General features: G+C 35.2%; 1 protein-coding gene across 4 annotated transcripts; it reads right to left on the reverse strand.

The window, feature by feature from the left end:
- Positions 1 to 966: 966 nt before the first annotated feature.
- Positions 967 to 19802, reverse strand: LOC18442874 (uncharacterized). 4 transcript variants are annotated; one of them, XR_016054057.1, is made up of 8 exons: positions 19137 to 19802; positions 18891 to 19031; positions 13776 to 14003; positions 11329 to 11552; positions 5660 to 5796; positions 4272 to 4352; positions 2013 to 2079; positions 967 to 1460 (listed from the first exon to the last, which is right to left on the reverse strand). XR_016054057.1 is itself a non-coding variant. In XM_006853083.4 (8 exons), the coding sequence occupies exons 1-8, from the start codon at positions 19460 to 19462 to the stop codon at positions 1152 to 1154; spliced, it is 1497 nt and encodes a 498-aa protein (XP_006853145.2). In that variant the 5' UTR covers positions 19463 to 19802; the 3' UTR covers positions 967 to 1151. The 4 variants fall into 4 exon arrangements, 2 of the variants coding, with proteins under 2 accessions (XP_006853145.2, XP_088720928.1); XR_016054058.1 differs by having other exon boundaries at positions 2003 to 2079; XM_006853083.4 differs by having other exon boundaries at positions 11329 to 11536.
- Positions 19803 to 21794: the final 1992 nt, after the last annotated feature.

A 21794-nucleotide genomic window follows, 5' to 3' on the forward strand; every position in this document is an offset into this window, starting at 1 on the left:
CGATCCAACCCCTTTCCCCTTCCCGTATAATGTTTGTAAACTACGTATGATTTTCAAATAGCTAAATTCCAAACAGCATCCACTTTTCCAAGTTTATTCAAAATAAGAAATAATATCTAAATTTTGAAATACGTGGTAAGCAATCATAATAAGGAGTCATATTTTAGTATGAACAAAGACTAAATCTACAAATTATACAAACAGACACAGAATTTACGCAATTTCGGGTCCATCTATAAGCTATCCAAACAACGGCCCAATAACCAGGTTTTGGCGTAAGCATAATTTATCCAAACAAGATAATTATTGCACATAATGATGTTCTCCAGACTTTTCCAGCGCTTGAATGCTAAGTAGATGACTTTTTAGGTGACATTGGTTGCAATGGGTCATATAAACACCTTGCCTTGGTATGGTATGTCAACACCTATCGACATGTACACACGTGGCCGACACTTGACGATCATCAACTTCTGATTACATTTCAACATATTTTATATATGTTGTGCATTTTTTTATCACAAAATGCATAACGTCAGTGTGTTAGCACTAACATTCATGATCAAGACATCCACGGTTCTAATCCTGCCAAATAAAATATAAATGCAAGAAGGACTAAATTTTTTAACCCCATGTACTGGAGTGCCATCACAATGTAGCTATTGAAGTATCTCTAGTTATATTTTAGTAAACTTATATATTATACATATGTCAGAAAAAATACTAGCTTTTTAACCCTACGTAATGGACACCTATATTGATATTCATGTCAGTATCCATATAACACTGGTTGCAGCAGCATCTTTGGATGCTACTTTTCACCCCTTTCGAAGAACATAAAACACTTAAAAAGTGCTGCCATAAAAGGTGAAGAAAAGTGGCAACCACAGGACATGATCCCCCTGCACACAAGTACATCAGGCAAATTTCACAAAGGTCTCGGATGACTCAAACTAATTCTTGATAGGCCTCAAACTTTGAACTCTTTTCCATCACAATTTTTTTTCACGTCACAGATACACCCTAAACCATTTCTATTCTTAAAAGAGAATCGTAAACTCCGACCCAAAAGAGAAGTTAGAAAAAATAAACAAGGAGAGAAAAAATCTATAGTTGAAAAAAGAATATATAAACCTTCAAATAATCAAGCATCAAATATGCTTGCTGCCATTCATGTGAGGCTCTTTGTCACAAGGAGGTGGCACACCAAAAACCCAATCGAGGACATTCAAATATTTGGATCGAAACACTTCTCTCTCTTGTGCATAGCAATGCATGATAATGGCAGTTGACAGGCTGAACACTATCACATCAGCTCTCCTCAATCTCTTGGAGGGGGGGACATAGCCTGCATGTGCCAAGCATGTGAAGAAGCTCTCTATTGCCCGAGCAAAGCAGTAGAGAGAGATTTCCATGCGCCTCGTCTTCTTCTCTATCATCAATGCCAGGCCAGGAGGAAACTGCATACATCATCAAATATTCAAATGACCAAGGAAACAAAGCAGTGGCAATGAGGGATCTTGGAATGAAAAGAATATAAGTTGGTGTTTCTAATTGAATTTCTCTAACACTACAAAATTTTTAGATTGAGGCCAAATATCAGCTAACTTTTCACCTCATTTTTTATGGGAACTTGCAAAATGAGCACCATTTTGAAAAACATGGAAAAATATCAGTACTCACTCTCATGGATTTTGGTATCATCATCTCTCTCTCTCTCTCTCTCTCTCTCTCTCTCTCTCTCTCTCTCTCTCTCTCTCATGCACAAAATTTGTAAATTTAGGATGAATGTAAGCCAAACTTTAACTCATTTTCCATTGAAGCTTGCAAAAATGAGCATTGTTTTGAAAAATAAGGAAAAATATCAGTACTCTATATTTGCATCAATTTTGATGGGTTCTTGGACACCAGACGAATCCAATAACAATTAAGTTGCTCCCACAAATGATTAAAATTTGTCCATAGGATTCAGGGCATCCAGGTGTAGGGAAGAGGATATAACTTTTACTTACAGTGCCCATTGCAACCATTGGAATGTTACAAGACTTGAACAATCTAAAAAGAAGGCAGGTCCACATCCTACAGTTAAAATGCAAACAAATGAACAATAAACTGTCAAAAGACCTGCAAACCTCTTGACAAACTTTTAACAAATATTTCGTTTTCAATAAGAAAATAAAAGAAGATCTCGAAACCAAAATCTGCAAAATGAAACAAACAACCAGAATAAAAACCTACCAGAGTTTCTATATAATTTCTTTTTTCTTTTTTTTTAAAGTGTAAAAGCTGCAATACTTCAATTGTCTGAGCATATTTCAAAAGGTCTAATGGCCATTTTGGGGCTCCCCTTTCTTGTATTGCCAAAATATTTCTTTTTTAATTTCCTTTTTTTGGTTAGTTAAGAGAATGAACCCCCATTTATGTTCCATGTTTTCTGCGGATCTATCTCAGAATAAGAGCACGGAATGAAGGGTGATGGAATGGTAGTGTTTCGATCGAAGATGTACAACACAATAAGAGACACTCTTAACTTCACGTAAAATGGTAAACTGAGGCACCATATACCTCCAAATAACCACTAAAGCTCTGATATCATAACATGGAAGTGCCTTTTTATTATGTTAAACTACAACTTGGGAGAATCAATGGGATTGCAACAATGCCATCCTCCCTACTTTACCTGAGAACACAGAGATTCAAGAGGGATCAATCTAGTAAGAGGTCAGTTGGACAACCACAAACCCACACATGATTCTTATTGGTATCTTTGTGTACTAACGTAAAGTTGGGATGTTGACATTATTGCTATGCTCTCTATATGCTGGCAGTTGTATATACTTTCCTACATAAAGCACAAACTACAGTATGTAATGAAATAGTGCATGCAGATAGTACTTCAATACATCTTTATTCTATTTTATGAAGTACCTTACAAGATACAACCTATGTTACCCAGAAATGCCAAATTTGGCAGGATTTCAGGCATCAAAGTGATAATTAAAAAGTCCAGCAATGGAGATATGAGGAGTGTACGAAACCAACAGACACTTTGTGCATGTGCATATATATATTGTGGGACTCCATGCATGCATGTTGAGAATGGCTTGGGGCCTTGGCGGTAGTATTGCCTAGCCCCATGGTGAGGTCTCTGACTCCATTCTCACCAAAGGGTAGGGGCCCAAATCCCCACTGACTTACCACTTTTAGGAAAAGGGCTGGGGTCGTGGTGGTAGCATCCCCACACCCAGTTACCACATCATGGTATCCATTTGTACCACTGACACCCCTAATTAACACTTTCAAAATGTAACTTCCTATCTATTGAAAAAAACAGGTAACGGCCTGTCGTCCCCACTGAATTACCAAAAAGAAAAGAGTCCATGCAGTAACCATGAAGGTATCGTGATCTTGGCTATAAAGGAATTTCATGAAAATCATTGAAACAGAATCACATGCATTTCCAGCATCCTAAATGCACCAAGATGTTATCAAGAGGATCAGCTTTGTTTATTGATGAAGAATACACTGAATATAATCACCAGGCCCTTCCATTCTTTAAATACTCCTTTATACATGAAGTTTCAGGATTGAATCCTTCGAGTACATCTAGGGAACATGAATTTCACCTGAATTATGCTTAAATTCTGGACTAACAAAACCCCTTACATTTCTTCTTCTTTCTCGTGCACATGATGAGCCAAAGCATAACACTCACTTCGCAGGTTTAGGGACTCAACCATGTTATTGGCTTAACCAATAGGGAGGACAACAAATCCATTACAAATGAATGAATTAGATGGTTTTGAAAAGGAACTCGAGTGTGGGACTAATGAGTGGTGATGTCTATATCAATCAGTACTACTATTGACTCTTATTAATAGATGTTACACAATGATTTCAAATGGACATTAATGCCTCTGGCTAACTTGTTAGATTGTTCAGACAAAAATTCTTGCAGTTGGACTTAGTTTTCTTAGTAAGCCGAACCTGATCCAGTCACTAGTGTATAACTTAGATCTGAAATTTGTGCTCTTCAGCACATGGTTTTCTCTATGTTTCTTACATTCCATAACTAAAAGTATACAGAAGCATGGCTTTCTTAGTCATTCCATCACTTAAAATATCACAGAAATACAGCTTTTAAACAAAACATATAGCCAAAATCCAACAGATACATGATAAAAAAGAGTATATGAGCCAGGTAATAGAAAAAATATACAAAAGGAGAACAAAACAACAAAACATTGAATAAAAAAGGTGTGGGTGCTAACCAGGCAGATGAACAATATACGGAGAGAAATAAGCTTGATCTTGCCGTGCCCAGGAGACCCTTAAGGAGAATAGCATATGGCCTGCATTTCATTACAAAATAGTTCAGCTAGGAAGAGAGTTTGTGCATGTCAACAGCTATAGAAAAGCCAAACTCATAAGCACAAAATAGGGGAAAAAAATTAAAAAAAATAACAAAAAGAAAAACCCTCAACAAAGTATAATAGCCAACCATCAGAACGTCAACCTCAGGTTGCCAATGCAGAAATTCCAACCCATGATATACTTCTCTAGAACTCCTGCACAGCAAGTCTATGTTTTTCTTTTTCCTATGGGTAAAAAGTCTAATTTGTCTTTTGGCCAAATACAAAGTCAATAAAAGGAATTCTGTAATAGAATCATGCAAAGAAACATGATGAACCAGTGTTTGAAGACTGGCAGAGACGTCTGGGACTTGACATCAAAAGGGTACCAAGGTGAGTTTTCGGGTAAAGACTCAGGTATACAAAAATGATAGTATTTTTATAATTTTTGTTACTAAATCACTGAAAAATGATGTATAATTTTAATGTTTTTCTGATGATATATGCTCAAATTTTCCATATTACCCTTTTTTGGATTTTTTTAAATTGTTTCAAATTATAAATCAATTTTTTCATATTTCATCTGCCACATGCTTTTTTAATCTTTTATTGACTTTAATGATTCTTATAGCTTCATTTGCTTTTAACCATTTTCTTTTTAGCAAATTTTTCTATTCTATTTTGCATTTTTTAGACATTTATGCGCTTGTACATGACTTGGGCAAGTCCACTCAGACTCGTCCAAGTTACTTTGCCCAGGCAGGGGCCAAGTTCTGAGCGCAAACTCAGTTTTTGCACACTGTAATGAACAGAAGACTTGTGTAAATGACTTAAATCAAGTTCCACCGATAAAAGTCCATGGAAACTTAGAGGAGTAAAATGAACTAATATTTTGTATCTTTTCTTTCAAAAGGTTATCACATAAAAGAGAATAACTGAGGCATGGAAAGGCCATGTCAGACCCTGTTATGAGAATAATTATATCTGCTTCATATTCACACTATGAAAATTTATATAAATCGGAAGGGTAACATGTACAAATTCTAGGAGTGTGGTGCATGATTAGATGCATACCCATATAGGAACTGTGATATTGGATGAAGCAATTAGAAAATTTCTTCACTCTACAGTTACGTAACATATACGTATGTGTGTGTATATAATGACATAAAGACTGCATAATGACATACACACATATTGTACGATTTTGTGTGCGTTCGTAAAACCAGCCTCATATCTTGAAAATTTATATTGTTTGCAAAAATTAGATAAGTGATCCAAGATAACCATGAAGAATTTTTAACCACCTTTTCCAGAGGCTCTGTCGATGAACAATGAGTGCAGGAATAAGATACACCGGTAGATAGACTGGCAGTGCTCTTCCATAGGCCTGAATAAGGAAAGAAACAACATGTGCTGTGCAGGATTGATTCCCATGCACCATCTACATCACAATAAAGGACCACCTTCAGAGCTCAGGTGAATTTGATCAGTAAAAGCAGATATGACCAAAACATGGATGACAGCCTTGACACGTGAATTTGATCAGTAAAGCAGATATTCCCAAAACATGGATGACAGCATTGACACGTGAATTTGATCAGTAAAGCAGATATTCCCAAAACATGGATGACAGCATTGACATGTGAATTTGATCGGTAAAGCAGATATTCCCAAAACATGGATAACAGCATTGACACGTGCCATCTTCATACTTAAACAGATTATAACAACTATTTTAGCAGGTGATAAAACAGCAGATTCAGCTAAAGCGATAGAGAAGCAAACATATGAGAAACTCAGTGAAAAGATGGGGAAAAATTGAGTACCCACTCTTAACATACTTATTATGAGAATTCACAAAGAGAGGAAAAGAGCCACTTTGAGGATCCCTACGAAATGAGGCATGGAACAGAGCCACCATGAAGAAGTTCCGGGAGTTACGAAGGAAGCTTGAGGCCCCATATTGGTCATGGGTTGAGAACAATTATTGAACTCTATGAGGTCTAATTGCCCATTGTTCCTTAGTGGCTCAGTGGCGATGTCGACCTTTAACTGACTGGTCATGGCTTTGAACCCTGCCTAGGGAGATTCAAAGGGATCATTTTGACCATTAGAAGTAGGTAACCCAGTCGTTGTCATTGTTTCTATTCCACTCTGTCTCATTGCATCATATTTTGTGATATCTGAGAATCACCAGATCCAGGAAGCCCACCTAATGAACTAATATCAACATAAGATATGATCTAGAATTGTTAAACTACATGAGTAAGCATCTCAAAAGTCATCTATTAAAATTACGTTTTAGTCAAGTAGCAAAACATAAATCTCAATGACAAGTGAAAATGATCTGTGATTAATTTCAAGTTAACAAGACATAAAATAATTGATAAGGCTTCATTTGGGACTGGTTATCTGACTGAATGACTTTCTCACCTACATTGTCATGCTCCAGAATGCCTTTCAGAGTGAAACACAGTCAAACCAAAAAAGAGTCCAGAACCCTTTTTTTTAACATAATGTGAAATGCCGCTTATTTGTGGCATTCTACATCATTTCAGGAAGCAATTTGGAGCAGCAGGAATGCTCCATTGACTGCCTTAGAAAAATAAGCTTTATGCCCAGTAACATTATTTGAAAGTGTCTTCCAAACGCAGCACAAACCATTACAAGGTTTTCTTATTAATGTCTTTTATATATAATTAAAAAAAGTGCCTTATCGGGATTGTATTACAAGAACATGCATGTTTGATTAATGTTTTAGGGGTAAAAAGAAAAATAAATCTTCTCTTCCAAGCTAAAATGCACAAGAAATTGCTGGACCTGGTAACTGCTAACCACTGAATGAAAGAGCATTAACTCTTGATACAAAGGATCAATGAGTCCATTGGGTAACTACTACCATAAAGAGTCCTGTCTTATCCCATCCAAACCTCCAAATGGTGCAAGAAATAAAAGGCCATTCAAAGGCGCCTTTGTTTTTATTATTACAAGGAACTGTATTAAGTGAACAAATCATTCTCAATTGAAGAGTAGCGATGTTATGCTGTTGAATACAATGTTAAATAAAACAGATCAGCGACCCAGATTGCCCATCCAGAAAACCAGTCCGGATCGGCTGGATCCGGCCTTAAAAAATTTTCAAAAAATAGCTAAAGTTTTTTAAAAATCTAATTTCTTATGTTTCCAAAGAAACTGGGGGCATTGCATTGCATATTTTCATTGTTTTATTGAGAATCTGTAAATATGGGATCCTGTTTCATGCTTGAGAATTTATTGACTACCACATCTATTTCATAGTCAAAATGAAGCTTAAAAGGCAGCTAATTGCAAATGGTCGCAATTTTATAATCTCCATTACCACTTCCACTTATAAATATAGGGGATCTTTCTTACTCATTTCTTATTTTCTCCTTTTCCTGAAAATAAATTTATTTAATTACGTATTCATTTCCATTCATATTTTTATTGTAATGAAGTTGCATAAGTCTAAAGATCAAAGCATTTTTTTCTAATTTTTCCCATAGTTTTTTTGTAGAACTTCCTTAATCGCTACATCATTCTGTTAATTTTTTTTTTCTAAATTTTCTTTTGCTTCACTGTAGCTTGATCTTTTCTTGTCATAGAGTAGCTGATTAAATTTTCCTTTTGCTTTGTTTTTTCTAAATCTTTTCTTTTATTTTGACATGCTTTGATTTAAACCGGTGGCTCTCGATTTTATATATATGATGAAAATCACAAAGGGGCAATATCGCATAGATAGAATGAACGTGGTGCTTTGATTTAAATTGGTGTATCAAACAAGAATACTGCATAGGTGGAATAAATATGAATGGATACACAACATTCTTTTCTTAAGGGGAAGGGAGCATTAGTCCCACATCGTGCAGGAGAGGCAGAGAAGGGAGGGCACGACTTATAAAAAGGTTCACGGGATAAGCGAGGTGTTGCATGCGGGTTTGCAACTTAGAAGCAGAGGGGTGGGCCCTCTAGTATCCTTCTTTAAATAAAAAACTAAGTTGGATTAAAAAGAATTCAGGGTATAAAAAAAATAGTAATAAAAAGTACAATGGGACTGGTTCTCTAACACCAGCAGGTTCATGGGGGGGAACCAATCGGATCCCAATATCATGATCTTGATGAGCTTGACTGATTACTAATCTGGATTGGCCAGTTCCGATCTGGATCACAGGTTTTTAAAACATTGATTGAATGTTATAACGGAAAAAACTAAACTCACACTTTATGGAATATGACTTCATTGAGGTTAAGGAACACATTCATGGGTGAGCAATTTCAGGATTTGGAAGAATGCATGAGGCACACAAAGACTGGGCGGTCAGTAAGAATAACATTCGGAATCATAGCCAACTCATGTACCATGGCTCAAAAACAGAAGCAATTAGGAAATGATCAACTGTATGTGAGTACAGATAGTCGAAGCCGACATAAAAGAAAACTTGCATATGGGACAACATATGAGATCAATTCAAAAATGTGGAGGAATGTGCACTTCGATGGAACTATTCTGCCTTAATCTACGCAAATCCAAGACATGCATTAATAGAATGTAGAACTCCTAAAAGTAAAGTGTATGCTTCATAGAAAGTGCTGAAATAAGAGGTCTTTCCATTATTTTCAAGTGTTCTAACCTTTTCATGGATGAGCAAACACTTACCTAAGGGCCTGTTTGGGTGCATGGATTTTAAGGCATGGATTCCTAATATCTTGGATATTGTCAAAATCCATTGTTTGGATTGATTAACGACTAGGATACTTAAAATCAGGAAAATCAAAACCATGGTAATAAGTCCTACTTTTCCATTATTTCATTTCCGAACCAAAACCTATTTTTTTGCATTTCCAAAGCCCATGGATTGGTAGGGAGCATTTGGTAGGTACGAAAATTTTAAAGAGAGGAAGTACCAAAATTTTTTAAAGAGAGAAACTATCTCAAAATTTTTAGAGAGAAACTATCTCAAATTTTAACTTTTAGAGAGAAAGTATGTTAAAATTTTAGAGAGAGAAGGTATGTTAAAATTTTAGAGAGAGAAAGTACCAAACTTTTTTAGAGAAATGAACTATTTCAAAATTTTAGAGAGAGAAACTATCTCAAATTTTAACTTTTAGAGAGAGAAAGTATGTTATAATTTTAGAGAGAGAAAGTACCAAAAATATTTAGAGAGATAAACTATCCCAAAATTTTAGAGAGATAAACTATCTCAAATTTTAAGTTTTACAGAGAAACTATCATATTTTAGAGAAAGTACATGCAAATTTTTAGAGAGAGAAACAATCTCAATGTTTTAGAGAGAGAAACTATATCAAAATTTTTAGAGAGAAACAATCTTATATTTTCATTTTTAGAGAGAGAAACTATATCAAATTTTAGAGAGAGTGCCTAAAGAGTTTTAGAAATAGAAACTATCTCAAAAAATTTTAGAGAGAGAAACTATATCAAATCTTATGTTTTAGAGAGAAAATATTCTTAAAATTCTAGAGAGAGAAAGTATTCTTAAATTTTTAGAGAGAAACTACTATAAATTTTAGAAAGAGAAATGGCCAAAAAAAATTTAGAGAGAGAAATATCTCTTTTTTAGAGAGAGAAACTATATCAAATTTTCAGTTTTAGAGAAAAACTATCTCGAATTTTGACTTTTAGAAAGAGAAAATATATTAAAATTTAAAAAAAAGAAATTATATCAAATTTTAGAGAGAGAAACTACCTAAAACATTTTAGAGTAGAAACTATCTCAAAAAGTTTGGAGAGAGAAACTATCGCAAAATTTATGTTTGAGAGAGAGAAAGTATATTCAAATTTTAGAGAGATAAACTATATCAAATTTTATATAGAGAAAGTACATGAAATTTTTAGAGTGAGAAACTATCTCAAAAAGTTTAGAGAGAGAAACTATCTCAAAATTTAAGTTTTAGAGAGAAAAAGTATCTCAAATTTTAAACTTTAGAGAGAGAAAGTATATCAAAGTATAGAGCGACACTATATCAAATTTTAAATAGAAAAACTATTTCAAAATTTTAGAGAGAGAAACTATCTCAAACATGAAGTTTTAGAGAGAGAAAGATTTCTTAAAATTTAAGAGAGTAACTATATCAAATTTTAGAGAGAGTACATAAAATTTTTTAGAAAAAGAAACTATTGCAAAATTTTTAGAGAGAAATTATCTCAAATGTTAGCTTTTAAAAAGAAAGTAATTTGAGAGAAAAACTATATCATATTTAAGAGAGAGAAACAACTTGAAAATGTTTAGAGAGAAACTATCTCAAAATTATTGAAAAGGGGAACTATCTCAAGTTTTAAGTTTTAGAGAGAGAGTATCATAAAATTTTAGAAAGAGAAACTATATTAAATTTTAGAGAGTACAGCACCTAAACATTTTAGAGAGAGAAATTCTCAAAATTTTTAGATAGACAATTTCAAATTTTAAATTAGAAAGTATATTAAATTTTAGAGAGACGAACCATATCAAATTTTAGAGAGAGAAACTATCTCAAAATTTTTATAGATACACTATCCCAAATTTTGTGTTTTAGAAAGTGAAAGTATATAAAATTTTAGAGAGAGAAATTGTATCAAGTTTTGTTACAACCAATCGACATGGAAGTGATTGCAAGGAATCCATGAATTTTGTATAGTTTATCCAAACAAGAGATTTGAGGAATCCATGACAAAAATCCTTGATATTGAAAATCTATAGATTTCCTTGGATTTCAAATATCTAGGATTCCTAATTTCCCCATATCCAAAGGGGCCCTAAAAGAATATGGAAGGAAAAAGATGTCTACAGAAAAATAATAAGAAAAGAAAAAAGACATGCAAAACCATGTCAATGACCAAAAATAATAACAAAAGAAAAAAAAGGATGCAAAACCATGTCGATGACCATTTCATATATCAAACAAATTATCAGAGTCGAATAGAATTTACAGGGCCTAGTGAAAAATGTTTGGGGCATACCGTGCATGGAACTTTCATAAGGGGGTCTAACTTAATATCAACACCCTTGGACTGATAATGCTTTTCTATCTCCTCCAAATTAGTCAAAGGCATACCAGTTGCAATCTCTTTGATCCCATGCAGAATAGAGGCATGCTTTCCACCATGATGGTTGAGGAAAGACCTATATGAGGAAGGCAAGCTATCTTGCTTTAAAATGTAAGCTGACCTGCAAAGAAACACAACTGCACACATCAAGACAACCAAAATCAGAAAAACTGATGTGGTCTTTGAAGACTCAAATTGATCCTATCAAGAAAAAGATAATCCAGAAAGACTAAAAAATTTGGAGTTTGTACTTAAAAGGAAAAGAATCTTCAAGCAAGATTAACCCAAAATTCAACATTTTATATGATGCTTAGATGTCAACAAAACTCATTTAACATAGAAAAACAAACAGGAAAATGGTCTGAAAATTTGACTTGAGACCTCGTGTGCTGGTAACAAGACATGTCAGCTCATGCCAATGGCAGTATCATGATATGCATTTTAATCTATTATGTAAAATGACAATAGATGGTATGTGAAGTATAAGAGCACTAAAGTATTCTGACCAGTTGCAGTTAACTTAGGAATCATCCCATTAGCTTCTCTTTGAACATATTTTTCTTCAAAAATGCAGCACAACCAAACACACCTAACCACTTCCCTTCCCCCAACACCTCATTCCAACACATACATGCACATCAAGAAACACCCACAGGTACATCCAGAGTCATTGGGTTCGGAAGCAGAATCAGGATCGGGATCGGGGGATCGTGAAATGCTAGAAGATCCCTTTGGTTGGAAGCATTTTCCGTACAATGCATATGTTGAGGGTGAACATCCCCAAATGTTAAGGATCAAGATACCAACTTTATGGGGATCTTCATCCTGACCTTTTGGGATCTTGAACCCAACCTTTTGGTGTCTGGGATTATATATACTCCTTAAAGTAGGTATCTCTTTATTTATAAGCAGCAACCAATGTAGTTATATTCGATATCTTAATTCAGGAGAATGGAGAGATTGAGAATAATGTCGCACATAAAATTAGAGCTGGGTGCGCGAAGTGGAGATGCACATCAGTAGTTTTATACGATCGCCACATACCAATGAAACTAAAGGTGAAGTTTAGAGGACAGCTATAAGACCAGCCATGCTTTATGGGACAGAATGTTAGATGGTCAAGAAACAACATATCCATAGGATAAGTACAACTGAGATGAAGATGTTGAGATAAATGAGTGATATGACAAGAAATGATAGAATTCGGAATGAATACAAAAAGGAACTTAGGGGTGACTCCAATAGGAGCTAAGATTAAAGAAAGTAGACTTAAATGGGAAAGCCGCGTGCAGCGTAGACCTAATACAACACCAGATAGGAGGGACGAATTGGTTTAAATGGAAGGTTCTAACAGGGTAAGGGGAAGACCCAAAAGGACATGGATGCAAATAGTGAGAAGAGATATGATGACTTATAGTTTGATTGAGGGAACCCTTGCTATAGTAAAATGGTGGAACAAAACTCGTGTAGCTAACCCCAAATAGTTGGAATAAGGCTTAGATGATGATGATTAATAAGCAATACAATTATATTAAAACTACAGTTTTGGCTCTAACTGGTTATAAATAAAGAAAATCATCAGTTTGATTTTTATCTAGTCTTTGAGGTTGGGGTCGAGATCCCTAACAGTGGGAACGGGGATCACTAATAGTAGGGATCAGGATCCCAAAATTTAGAAATCGAGATCCCCTTCCCGGAGTGCGGGAGCAAGATCCTGGAGCGGGATTGCCACCTATTTGGAAGGTCCCGTATGGATAGCTTACACGCACACACCATACACAATCCAAGGGCATGCCACAAAGAATCCTCAAATCCAGGTTAAGCCTTTAAGCCATAAGATATCATATCATCCAAGAAAGAGGCTATGAAGAACAAATATCTGTAGTAAGACATTATGAATAATTGATAAAAGATCACGAAAGTAATTTGATGATTGCCACTAGCTCAGCTGAGTGCAAAGAAAGAATATAATCAGTTTTTAACTCTTGATGAACAAGTATATGGCAAAAGTTTATCAAAGTTGGAATAAATATAATGAAGACAGTTCAGAATTCTATTAACACTGATATTCAGACAATTAATGCAATAATCCAACAACTCAGAATCCATGGCATTCTCATACATGACACCTCAGAACCTCAGTCACTATGTTGTATTTAAACTAAAGGGGAAAGGTAGCAAAATAAAGAGCAGAGACAACTAGTGACAATAATAATACAATTAGGAGTTTTGATTGAAATTTGAAACAATAATAAATTTCTGATAATGAATCAAAAGTCATAAACATAAAAAACATATTTAAGTAACAATAATTAGTAGAAGTTGCATAAGGCAATCGGAACTTTATAAAGAGTACATACAGAATTTGTGAAGAGGACAGGCACATTAGGAAAGTGTCGCCATGGGTCCATGTCAACGGTTTGCACAAAGGTCCAAATCTTCTACTCTTTATACCACAACGTGATGCTAAGACAGCAGCACGCATAAAAATGTAAAGAGCCAAGCTTGTATGCTGAGTGCGAGGTCCAGTCAGAAGCATTGCTGGCCCAGCAACTCCCCCGGCTAATAAAGCTCGCCATTTTGCAGTTCTGTGCCCACATATACATTCATATGATAAATATTACTATTTTCTCCGCACAAAAGGAAAAGCAGAATGTCACACATTAGCTCTCTAGAGTCTTGTGTTACTTCGCGAGATCTGTGAACATAAGAAGATACTATTCTTCCTTTAGTTCCAAACTTCCAATAATCATCTAAAGCCACGTATAACAATTATCCCATTTTGCAGCAAGAACCAATAAATAACCACAGCGGAGCAGTCAAGCAGTAGATAAAAGGATGAGAAGTTTGTTGTCCAAAACAGATCAACAAATTTTCAGAGGTTTCATGACACTACTGATTCATGCACTAGGAACTTTAACTAAACAAATCATACCATTGAACACTGTACATTTTTAGACTTCCACATGAAAAAAAAGTGTTTGTAAGTTCCAGGAATATTTGTTAAGGATAACAAGCAGTTTTATGATGATATAACAAACAAAATCATGAGAGCAGATACCTTTCTTTGCATACTGAGGACATATGGGACTCGTCTATACAACTTCACACTGAGAAAGTTTCTTACGCACTTTTCAGTCAATGGTAGCAAAATCTTCACAAAACATGTATAGAACCATAGAACAAGGATACCTTAATACAGCACATATATATTGAAACTAAAGTCCATCTACAACTGACAAATATTATTATATGAAAACAGATCATAACTTCCCAAATGAACAGACAAATATTTTTGAATAGGGACAGGTAGAGTAGACAATATTAATGGATAAAATCAGATCGAAAGTGCTTACGGGATGTGACACAACTATTACTTGCAAAACTTACATGGCCAAAAATATGAACGCCTGATATATTCAATTCATAGAGGAACACAATAGATTCAAACTCTGAGTAAATATCAAGTACAAATACATATTCAACCCAACATTCATATACACCCATTGTTTCAAAAAGCGGACCGCCCAGCACCTGGGCAGATTTCCTTGGGCACCCGCCTGAACCTGCCTAGGCGGCCACCCAGGGCCTGCGCCCCACCCAAGGGTGGAACTGCGGCTCCTTGAGGGTATTTTTATGTCATTTTTTTAATACTAAAGAGGTAAAAATTGTGGGTTTTAGGTTCATTTGAAACCTAAAACCCATTAGAGGCTATTTTTGAGAGAGAAAACACAAAAAGAAAAATATTTCTATTGGGCCGCCCAGGTTCTGGGCGGCCTGGACCACCCTAACCGCCTAGGAGCCACCTAGCGCTTTTTGAAACACTGCATACACCACATACAAAATAAGACAAGTTCATGTTGTGGAGGCCGCTCTAAAGGCCTTAGAGGGTTGTTGACCTACGTATGGTTCAATACTTGACTTTCCCACCCATATGGAGAGGACCCTTCAAAGTCCTCTTGCAAGTCCCTATCAACCTTAGTTGCTATTTGTTCAGAAAAATTTTAAGACTATCCCCATTCCGTCCCCTTGAAAATTATTAGACTTTATATTTCATGTAGGGCAGCCATCATATTCATATGGATATATATAAAAAATGAACATATAAGCGTAGAGGAAAAGGTATCCAATGAGCAGCTGGTTTAGACTTTGTTTGAAAACTGCGAATGACGCCGGCCCACAAGACCTGAAGATCCATCATCACCACCCAATCTTTCTCTGGTCAGTGCAGTTCCATAGCATCATATACTTCTCAATAATGAATAAAGTCAATCGACATTTCTTGAACCATATACCTATATGATCCAAAATTTCTCTATTTGCAAATCCAAATAACCAACAAGAGAACTGACTACCATGAGGTTTAACCCCTCAGCCCATTCTTGTGGTACCTTTGATTTGAATAAGCTGAGAAAGAATCAGGCATCACCCATGAGATATGAGACAACCTCAATCTATCTCTCGAAAGAGCCCACCATAGCTGAACCAGCAGATTGTCTACAATCTCTTCCTCATCGACTCATCTCTATGTAGAATGCACACAGAGTGAAGCCTATGTGTTAGACCTGCCAAACTTTTTGAAAGTTGCATCCTTTCAAAATCAAAGCTGCCAATCATATTATCGATGTCATGTCCTAAAGTACATTCTCAAACGGTAGTACATTCCTGCAAGAGTATGATATGCATTGGTGATTGGTAACCTAGTCATGTCCAAATATATGGCTCTACAACACGTTAAATAGTATCATTGGAATCATCTTGCACTTTTTAATAAACTTTGGTAGGTTTGCAAAGTTTATAACAAGATGAATCATTTGGCTTTTCAGAGCCATAATACGTTAATCCCACCTACATATCAAGGATAAGGATCTCCATTCTCCATAAAGCATTTTTTTTCGATGTCAATTGTTTCTCCATAAAGTCCAGATCAGAATCAAAGATGCCAACCATGATGGGTAACCATTACCCGTCATTCACACTATAATCAGTTCAACATCATCAAGCCGAGCTCTATTTCATGCCTATCATTTTTCCTTGTCGTACGAATCAAGAAGAGTTCTCACACTTGGAACTTCTTGAAGTTAAAGTTCATTCCACAAGGATTCATTGTGAAGAATCAAAAGATTATTTAAGGAACTAGCTCCAGAGAATCTTCCTCGGACCTAAGCATGTCCAGCAAGAATCAAGTCTTGGCCATTATTTGTCATACCAAGTAGAGCATTACCCTCAATAAAGCTTCCACCATCATTTGGAATCCTCTTCAATGAAAAATCTACAGACATGCTTATAAGTGTTTTTTAGGACCACCTAATGAACCATATGGTATTTAGAAAAGTAGATGTAGGAAAAGGATTCAACTGTGAATCTCTTCAATTACATATGGGTCATGGTTATGATGAATATCAATCAGCGATTTAAAAAATGGATCGGTGACCCGGATTGGGCACCCAATAAAATGGCCCGAATCAGCAATCCAGATCGCCGTTTTATTATGCGGAAAACGCAGTGAACCGGCGAAAAAACACGTGAAAAAATAGAGAACCAGCCAAAATCCAATCCCGATCGGTGAATCGGCGGTCTAAATCGCCGTTTTACTATGTAAAACTGCATTTCTTCTAGACTCGGCCGTTTTCCTATATATACAGAGAATCGAAATGGGGTGACCAATTCTCAGGTCGAACCAGGTGATTCCGTGCCAACCCGGCCTTTTTTAAATCATTGATATCAATCATCATCATTATCGGATTCTTTATGATGAACATTAATATATCATCTAAAGGTTTCCTCTATAGTATTAAAGGCCTTAGGCAAAGGGATCCCCTCACCCTATTTCTCTATTCCATCATATTTAAATCTCTTAGAGGACTTGTGGACAAGGAGGCTCGTTTGGTTTCTCAAGGCATCATGACCAGCCAGCCAAGTTCATAATTACTCCCTCACATTTTGTGGGATTAATCCTTCCCATGTGTAAAATTTGAGTTTGTTTGTTGGTTGCTTTAGATTGAATCATCTCAGCGACTTAATTAAGGCAAAAGAGAGATGGCCTCAAAGGGGTTTGTTCTTGTGGCAGTGAATAGAGAAGGGCATAGCTTTCAACTCACAAGATGAGAGAATATTTGAAGACAGAAGAAAAGTATGTGGACCTGGGGATCAAGGGGATTGAAGTAATCAAGCAATTTTTAGTTGGTGTTAGGAACCTGGCAAGTAGGAAAATATTTTAAATAGAAACAATTCTGTAAATCTTCTAAATAGGAAAAAATTATTAGGTTTTGGTACATTAGAGTTGAGTTGGGTTACTATCTTACTTCGGGAGAAGTAGACAGATGAGGCATAAAGACACAGTTGGTTTCACTTTTAATAGCAATTTGGACTGCAAATTTGGATTAAGGTTTTAGTAAGTTTGGGATTTAGGATTGAAGTGTAAGTAGCGTAGAGAAGATGATCAAAGGTGCTATGAGATATGTAGTGAGAAGGAAGAAAATTAAAGAGAAACCCTCTCTTTAAATTGCTTTCAAAATTTGATGGAGGAATGGTTATTGAAGGGGATTCAGTGAAGATTATAGCATGGTGTAAAGGAAAACTGAGAGTTCCTTGGAGACTCTCTCCCATTTTTCATGAAATTGGTGACATTCTTCAGTCATTTGAGTTTGAAATACTTTATTGCTACCATGAAGCAAACGCTGAAGCAGATTCTTTAGCCAAGGGAGGTGCTTTTCAATCCTCATCGGTGATTACCAATTTCGTGTGATGTATCTTTATGTTCTCCGATCCCCTTGTAACTATTTATAGTTAATAAAAGTCACGTGTTAATGTTAAAAAAAGAAAGAAAGAAAATTAAGCAGAAACCCTACTGGAGGACCAGCTCCCTCAAAGTGGCTTGTAAGGAGGTTGGCTCATTAGAAGCGGCTATATCTAATAAAGTTACTATTTTTTATGGTATTATGATTTTATATTTGGTTGATAGCAATTGAAAAGGTTCTCTCTTTTTTCTTTTATTTGTTAACCAGTACACAGGGCTCTCATATATTCAATTGGATCCAATTCAGTCTTTTCTATGTCTTAAACACCATGACTGTAATTCAGAAAGTTGCGATGTGAAGGATTCACCAGGATTGAACTAGAGAGCCATAAATGTGAACTTTTTAAGCTAAGATGCCTTCAGAAGAAGCCATAAGAAACCATAAATGAACACAATAACCAAAAAAAATGAAATATTCAATTGATTTTTTCTCACAATAACAGCCATAGAAACCATGTCTCAACAGAATATGAAACCAACCATTATTCAAGACTAAAAGCAAGGAACTTGAATCGCAATAATCATTCTAAGTTTTGCATGTCATAACAATTATAAGAAAGGAAAGAGAAAAACAACAATATAGAAAGAGAAACTGATCACTAATGACATACATGAAGAAAGGTAGAGAGAGAGAGAGAGAGAGAGATTGAGAGAGAGTTGGAGAACTATAACATGCCTATGATGTCCTCCAAAAGCTGCAACGAACTCGTCAACTGAAACAAATGTCCCAGCAAAAGTCCCCAGAAAAAGTCCATATCTAAGCGTCTCTTTGATGGCCTCAACAATTGCCTCTGGATTCGAAGCAACCCTCGCCTTCCTATAATCAATCAATTAATGCCCATCAAAAGAATTGCAGGTTATCTAAAACCCTCTAAAACTGAAGGAACCAAAAACCGTTAGAATCTCCATGACCACACCATACCTTTGTCTGCTTCTAAGCCGAGCTAGAATACCAAAGGCTGCAAGGCCTCCTTTTAATCCAGCACCAATCACGAAACCCTTTGCACAAGCATAAGCACATCTCTCAAGCCTAGCCCATTCTGAACAAGGAGAAGATGAGAGGGACTCAGGATTATCGCCTGGTTTCAAGCGATCTGGGTCATCGAATTGTGACATTTTCTCCCCGCAGTTCCCGCAATCACCATTGGTTTCTGAAGCCCGACTAGAGAGAGAATCCATCTTTGATTCGAATTGTGACATGTTCTCCCCGGAGTTCCCGCAATCACCTCGACTAGAGAGAGAAACCATCGTTGGTTTGGGCACTTAGAAAAATAGGGTTTTGTAGGTATCTAGGGTTTTGAGGGTTTCGCCATTGATGGAGAGCAGTGAGAGAGGGGATTGCAGAGGGCTAGGATTGATATAACCGGAGGTGGCGATGGTGTTTTTCTGACATGCATGGAATGTAAAGAAGAACGAATCGAAAAGTGGGGCTTGTTTATGGAATATCAGATGACGGTGGTGAAGATTGTGTACACATGGCATATTATATGTGGTTTTTCACTTGATGATGTGGATACTTGTTTGCTTTCTGTGTTTTCTTGCCTCGCGGCTCGGCTGGGTTCCTCTTTTGGCTCGGCTCCTCGGACACGATTTCTCGGAGTCCATGTTGAAGTTATTTATTGGGTGCCTTCAAATTTTATCATATTATATAATTTTCATATTATATAATATTCTTGAGATTATTTCAAAATCTATTTTTATATCTAATTATATAATTTTAAATTTTAAAAATGGTTAAAATCAAATAGATCTATAAATATATGAAAATCTTGAAAATGGACGGTACAGATAATATGTTGTAAGATGCACTATTTTTGAGTCTCAATCTTTTTATTTTTCATAGTCATACATCTCGATGTCGAGATGATTTTCAACATTAAAATAACTTTTTTCGATAGATTTTTGAGGTGCATCTATAGTTCTAGTGTAAGGTTGCAAACCTTATGTAAACTTTTTCCTTATTTAAAATAAGAAAGGAAATGTTTCTATACTTCCCCTACATATCATTAAAATTAGGTCGCGGGTTGTATAGAGCCGAGGCTCTAAACAATCAAATTAGAGCCCACCTTCAAACAGTGTCGAAAAAAGTGGTTTCAATATTGAAAATCTGTACGATAGCCTAAAAATATATTATTAAATTTAATTATAAAATTTAAAGCTTTAAAATAGTATAGATCAAGCATATTTATAAAAACTTGAAAAACTTCAAAATTGACGATCTAAAAATGTGTTACAAGATGTATTATTTCTAAAACTGAAAATCTATTTTTTTTCTCATATCCATGCATCTTGATGTCAAGATGATCAATTTGAGGATATTTGAGCATCAAAACAACCTCTTCTAGTGAAATTTTTGAGCTGGCTCTAATTTGATTGTTTAGAGCCTCGGCTCTATATAAACTTTTCCCTCTAATTTGATTGTTTAGAGCCTCGGCTCTATATAAACTTTTCCCTTAAAAGTATCTAAACCCTCTGCCAAAAACGTCCAAGAACAAATTAATAAAAAAATAAGAATTTTTAAAAAAGAAAAATGTAAAATTAAAAATATAAATTCATAAAATACAAAACAAATAATTCACTTCATCTATCTATTAAGACATTTCAATCAAAATCAAAATCAAAATCAATAAATAAAATAAAAAAAAATTCACAAAAATAGGAAGGTAAAAAATAGTGAAGAAAAATAGCAAAAATGTATCTTGCAAATTTTTTGTTTTAATTCAAAAATTTTGCTAGGGCTTTGTAGACGACTATATTAAGAACATGTTAGGATGAATTTGAAGAAGTGTAATGAAACACCGTTGGAGAAATCAAGATTTTCTATATCAGTTAAAAAAAGGTCGAAAAGTCACAATCCATATCTCTTTAAAAAAACTTAGGGTTTGATAAGAGGGATAAAAAAAGTACTAATTTGAAACAAATATCGAACGTTTTGGTGCATCATTATTCCATGCCAAATCAGCAAATGTGGATTAGGTTTCAAGAATACTGAAAAAAAAGAAACCGAACTTTAATCTTCAAGTTCCATAAAATTTTACGTCATTATTGCAAAAACTTCTTTAAAGTCAATGTAGATCAGTAATACAAAAACATATTGGAAAGGTTGAGAGATTTTCATGAAATACTGAGAGAGAAATCCAATTTTCCTAATTGGGTTTAAAAATAAATAAATAAAAAGCTACCCAGCCTGCGCAGCCGATTCTAAGAGACTCAACCCTTCACTTCTAAGTCGACTCGGCAAATTTTAATGCCTAGTCTAAGCTATCAAACTGCCCCTAATTAATTAGGGTTATTAATCCTCGGCAATTTACTTATTTTTAGAATTTTATGAGGAGGTAACACATTGAAATGAATGTTAAAGATTAACCTATGTTAAATTGATTATTTGACCTATAATGGTTTTGCAAGGGGTTTTGTTCCCATTAGCAAGTCTCCATTTAAAAGACGATTTTTTAAAAAAATCTTTGACTTTTTGAAATCCGTCAAGAATTCTTGAATTTTTTTAAAATTTTTCAAAAAATTGCATTTTTTTTAATGAAACTGATACTTTTAAAACTTTACAAACTTCTACCAGTCTCTC

This window comes from Amborella trichopoda, chromosome 4 (genome assembly GCF_054954075.1).
Source record: "Amborella trichopoda isolate Santa Cruz 75 chromosome 4, AtrichopodaSantaCruz75HAP2 v2.0, whole genome shotgun sequence".
Taxonomy (NCBI): Eukaryota; Viridiplantae; Streptophyta; class Magnoliopsida; order Amborellales; family Amborellaceae; genus Amborella; species Amborella trichopoda.

Coding starts and splice junctions, on each gene's coding strand:
- LOC18442874 (XM_006853083.4), bottom strand. CDS start 19,462: ATGGTTTCTCTCTCTAGTCGAGGTGATTGCGGGAACTCCGGGGAGAAC. Junction 19,032..19,136: donor CGGCTTAGAAGCAGACAAAG/GTATGGTGTGGT, acceptor GATTGATTATAG/GAAGGCGAGGGTTGCTTCGA. Junction 1,461..2,012: donor CAATGGTTGCAATGGGCACT/GTAAGTAAAAGT, acceptor TGATGTATGCAG/TTTCCTCCTGGCCTGGCATT.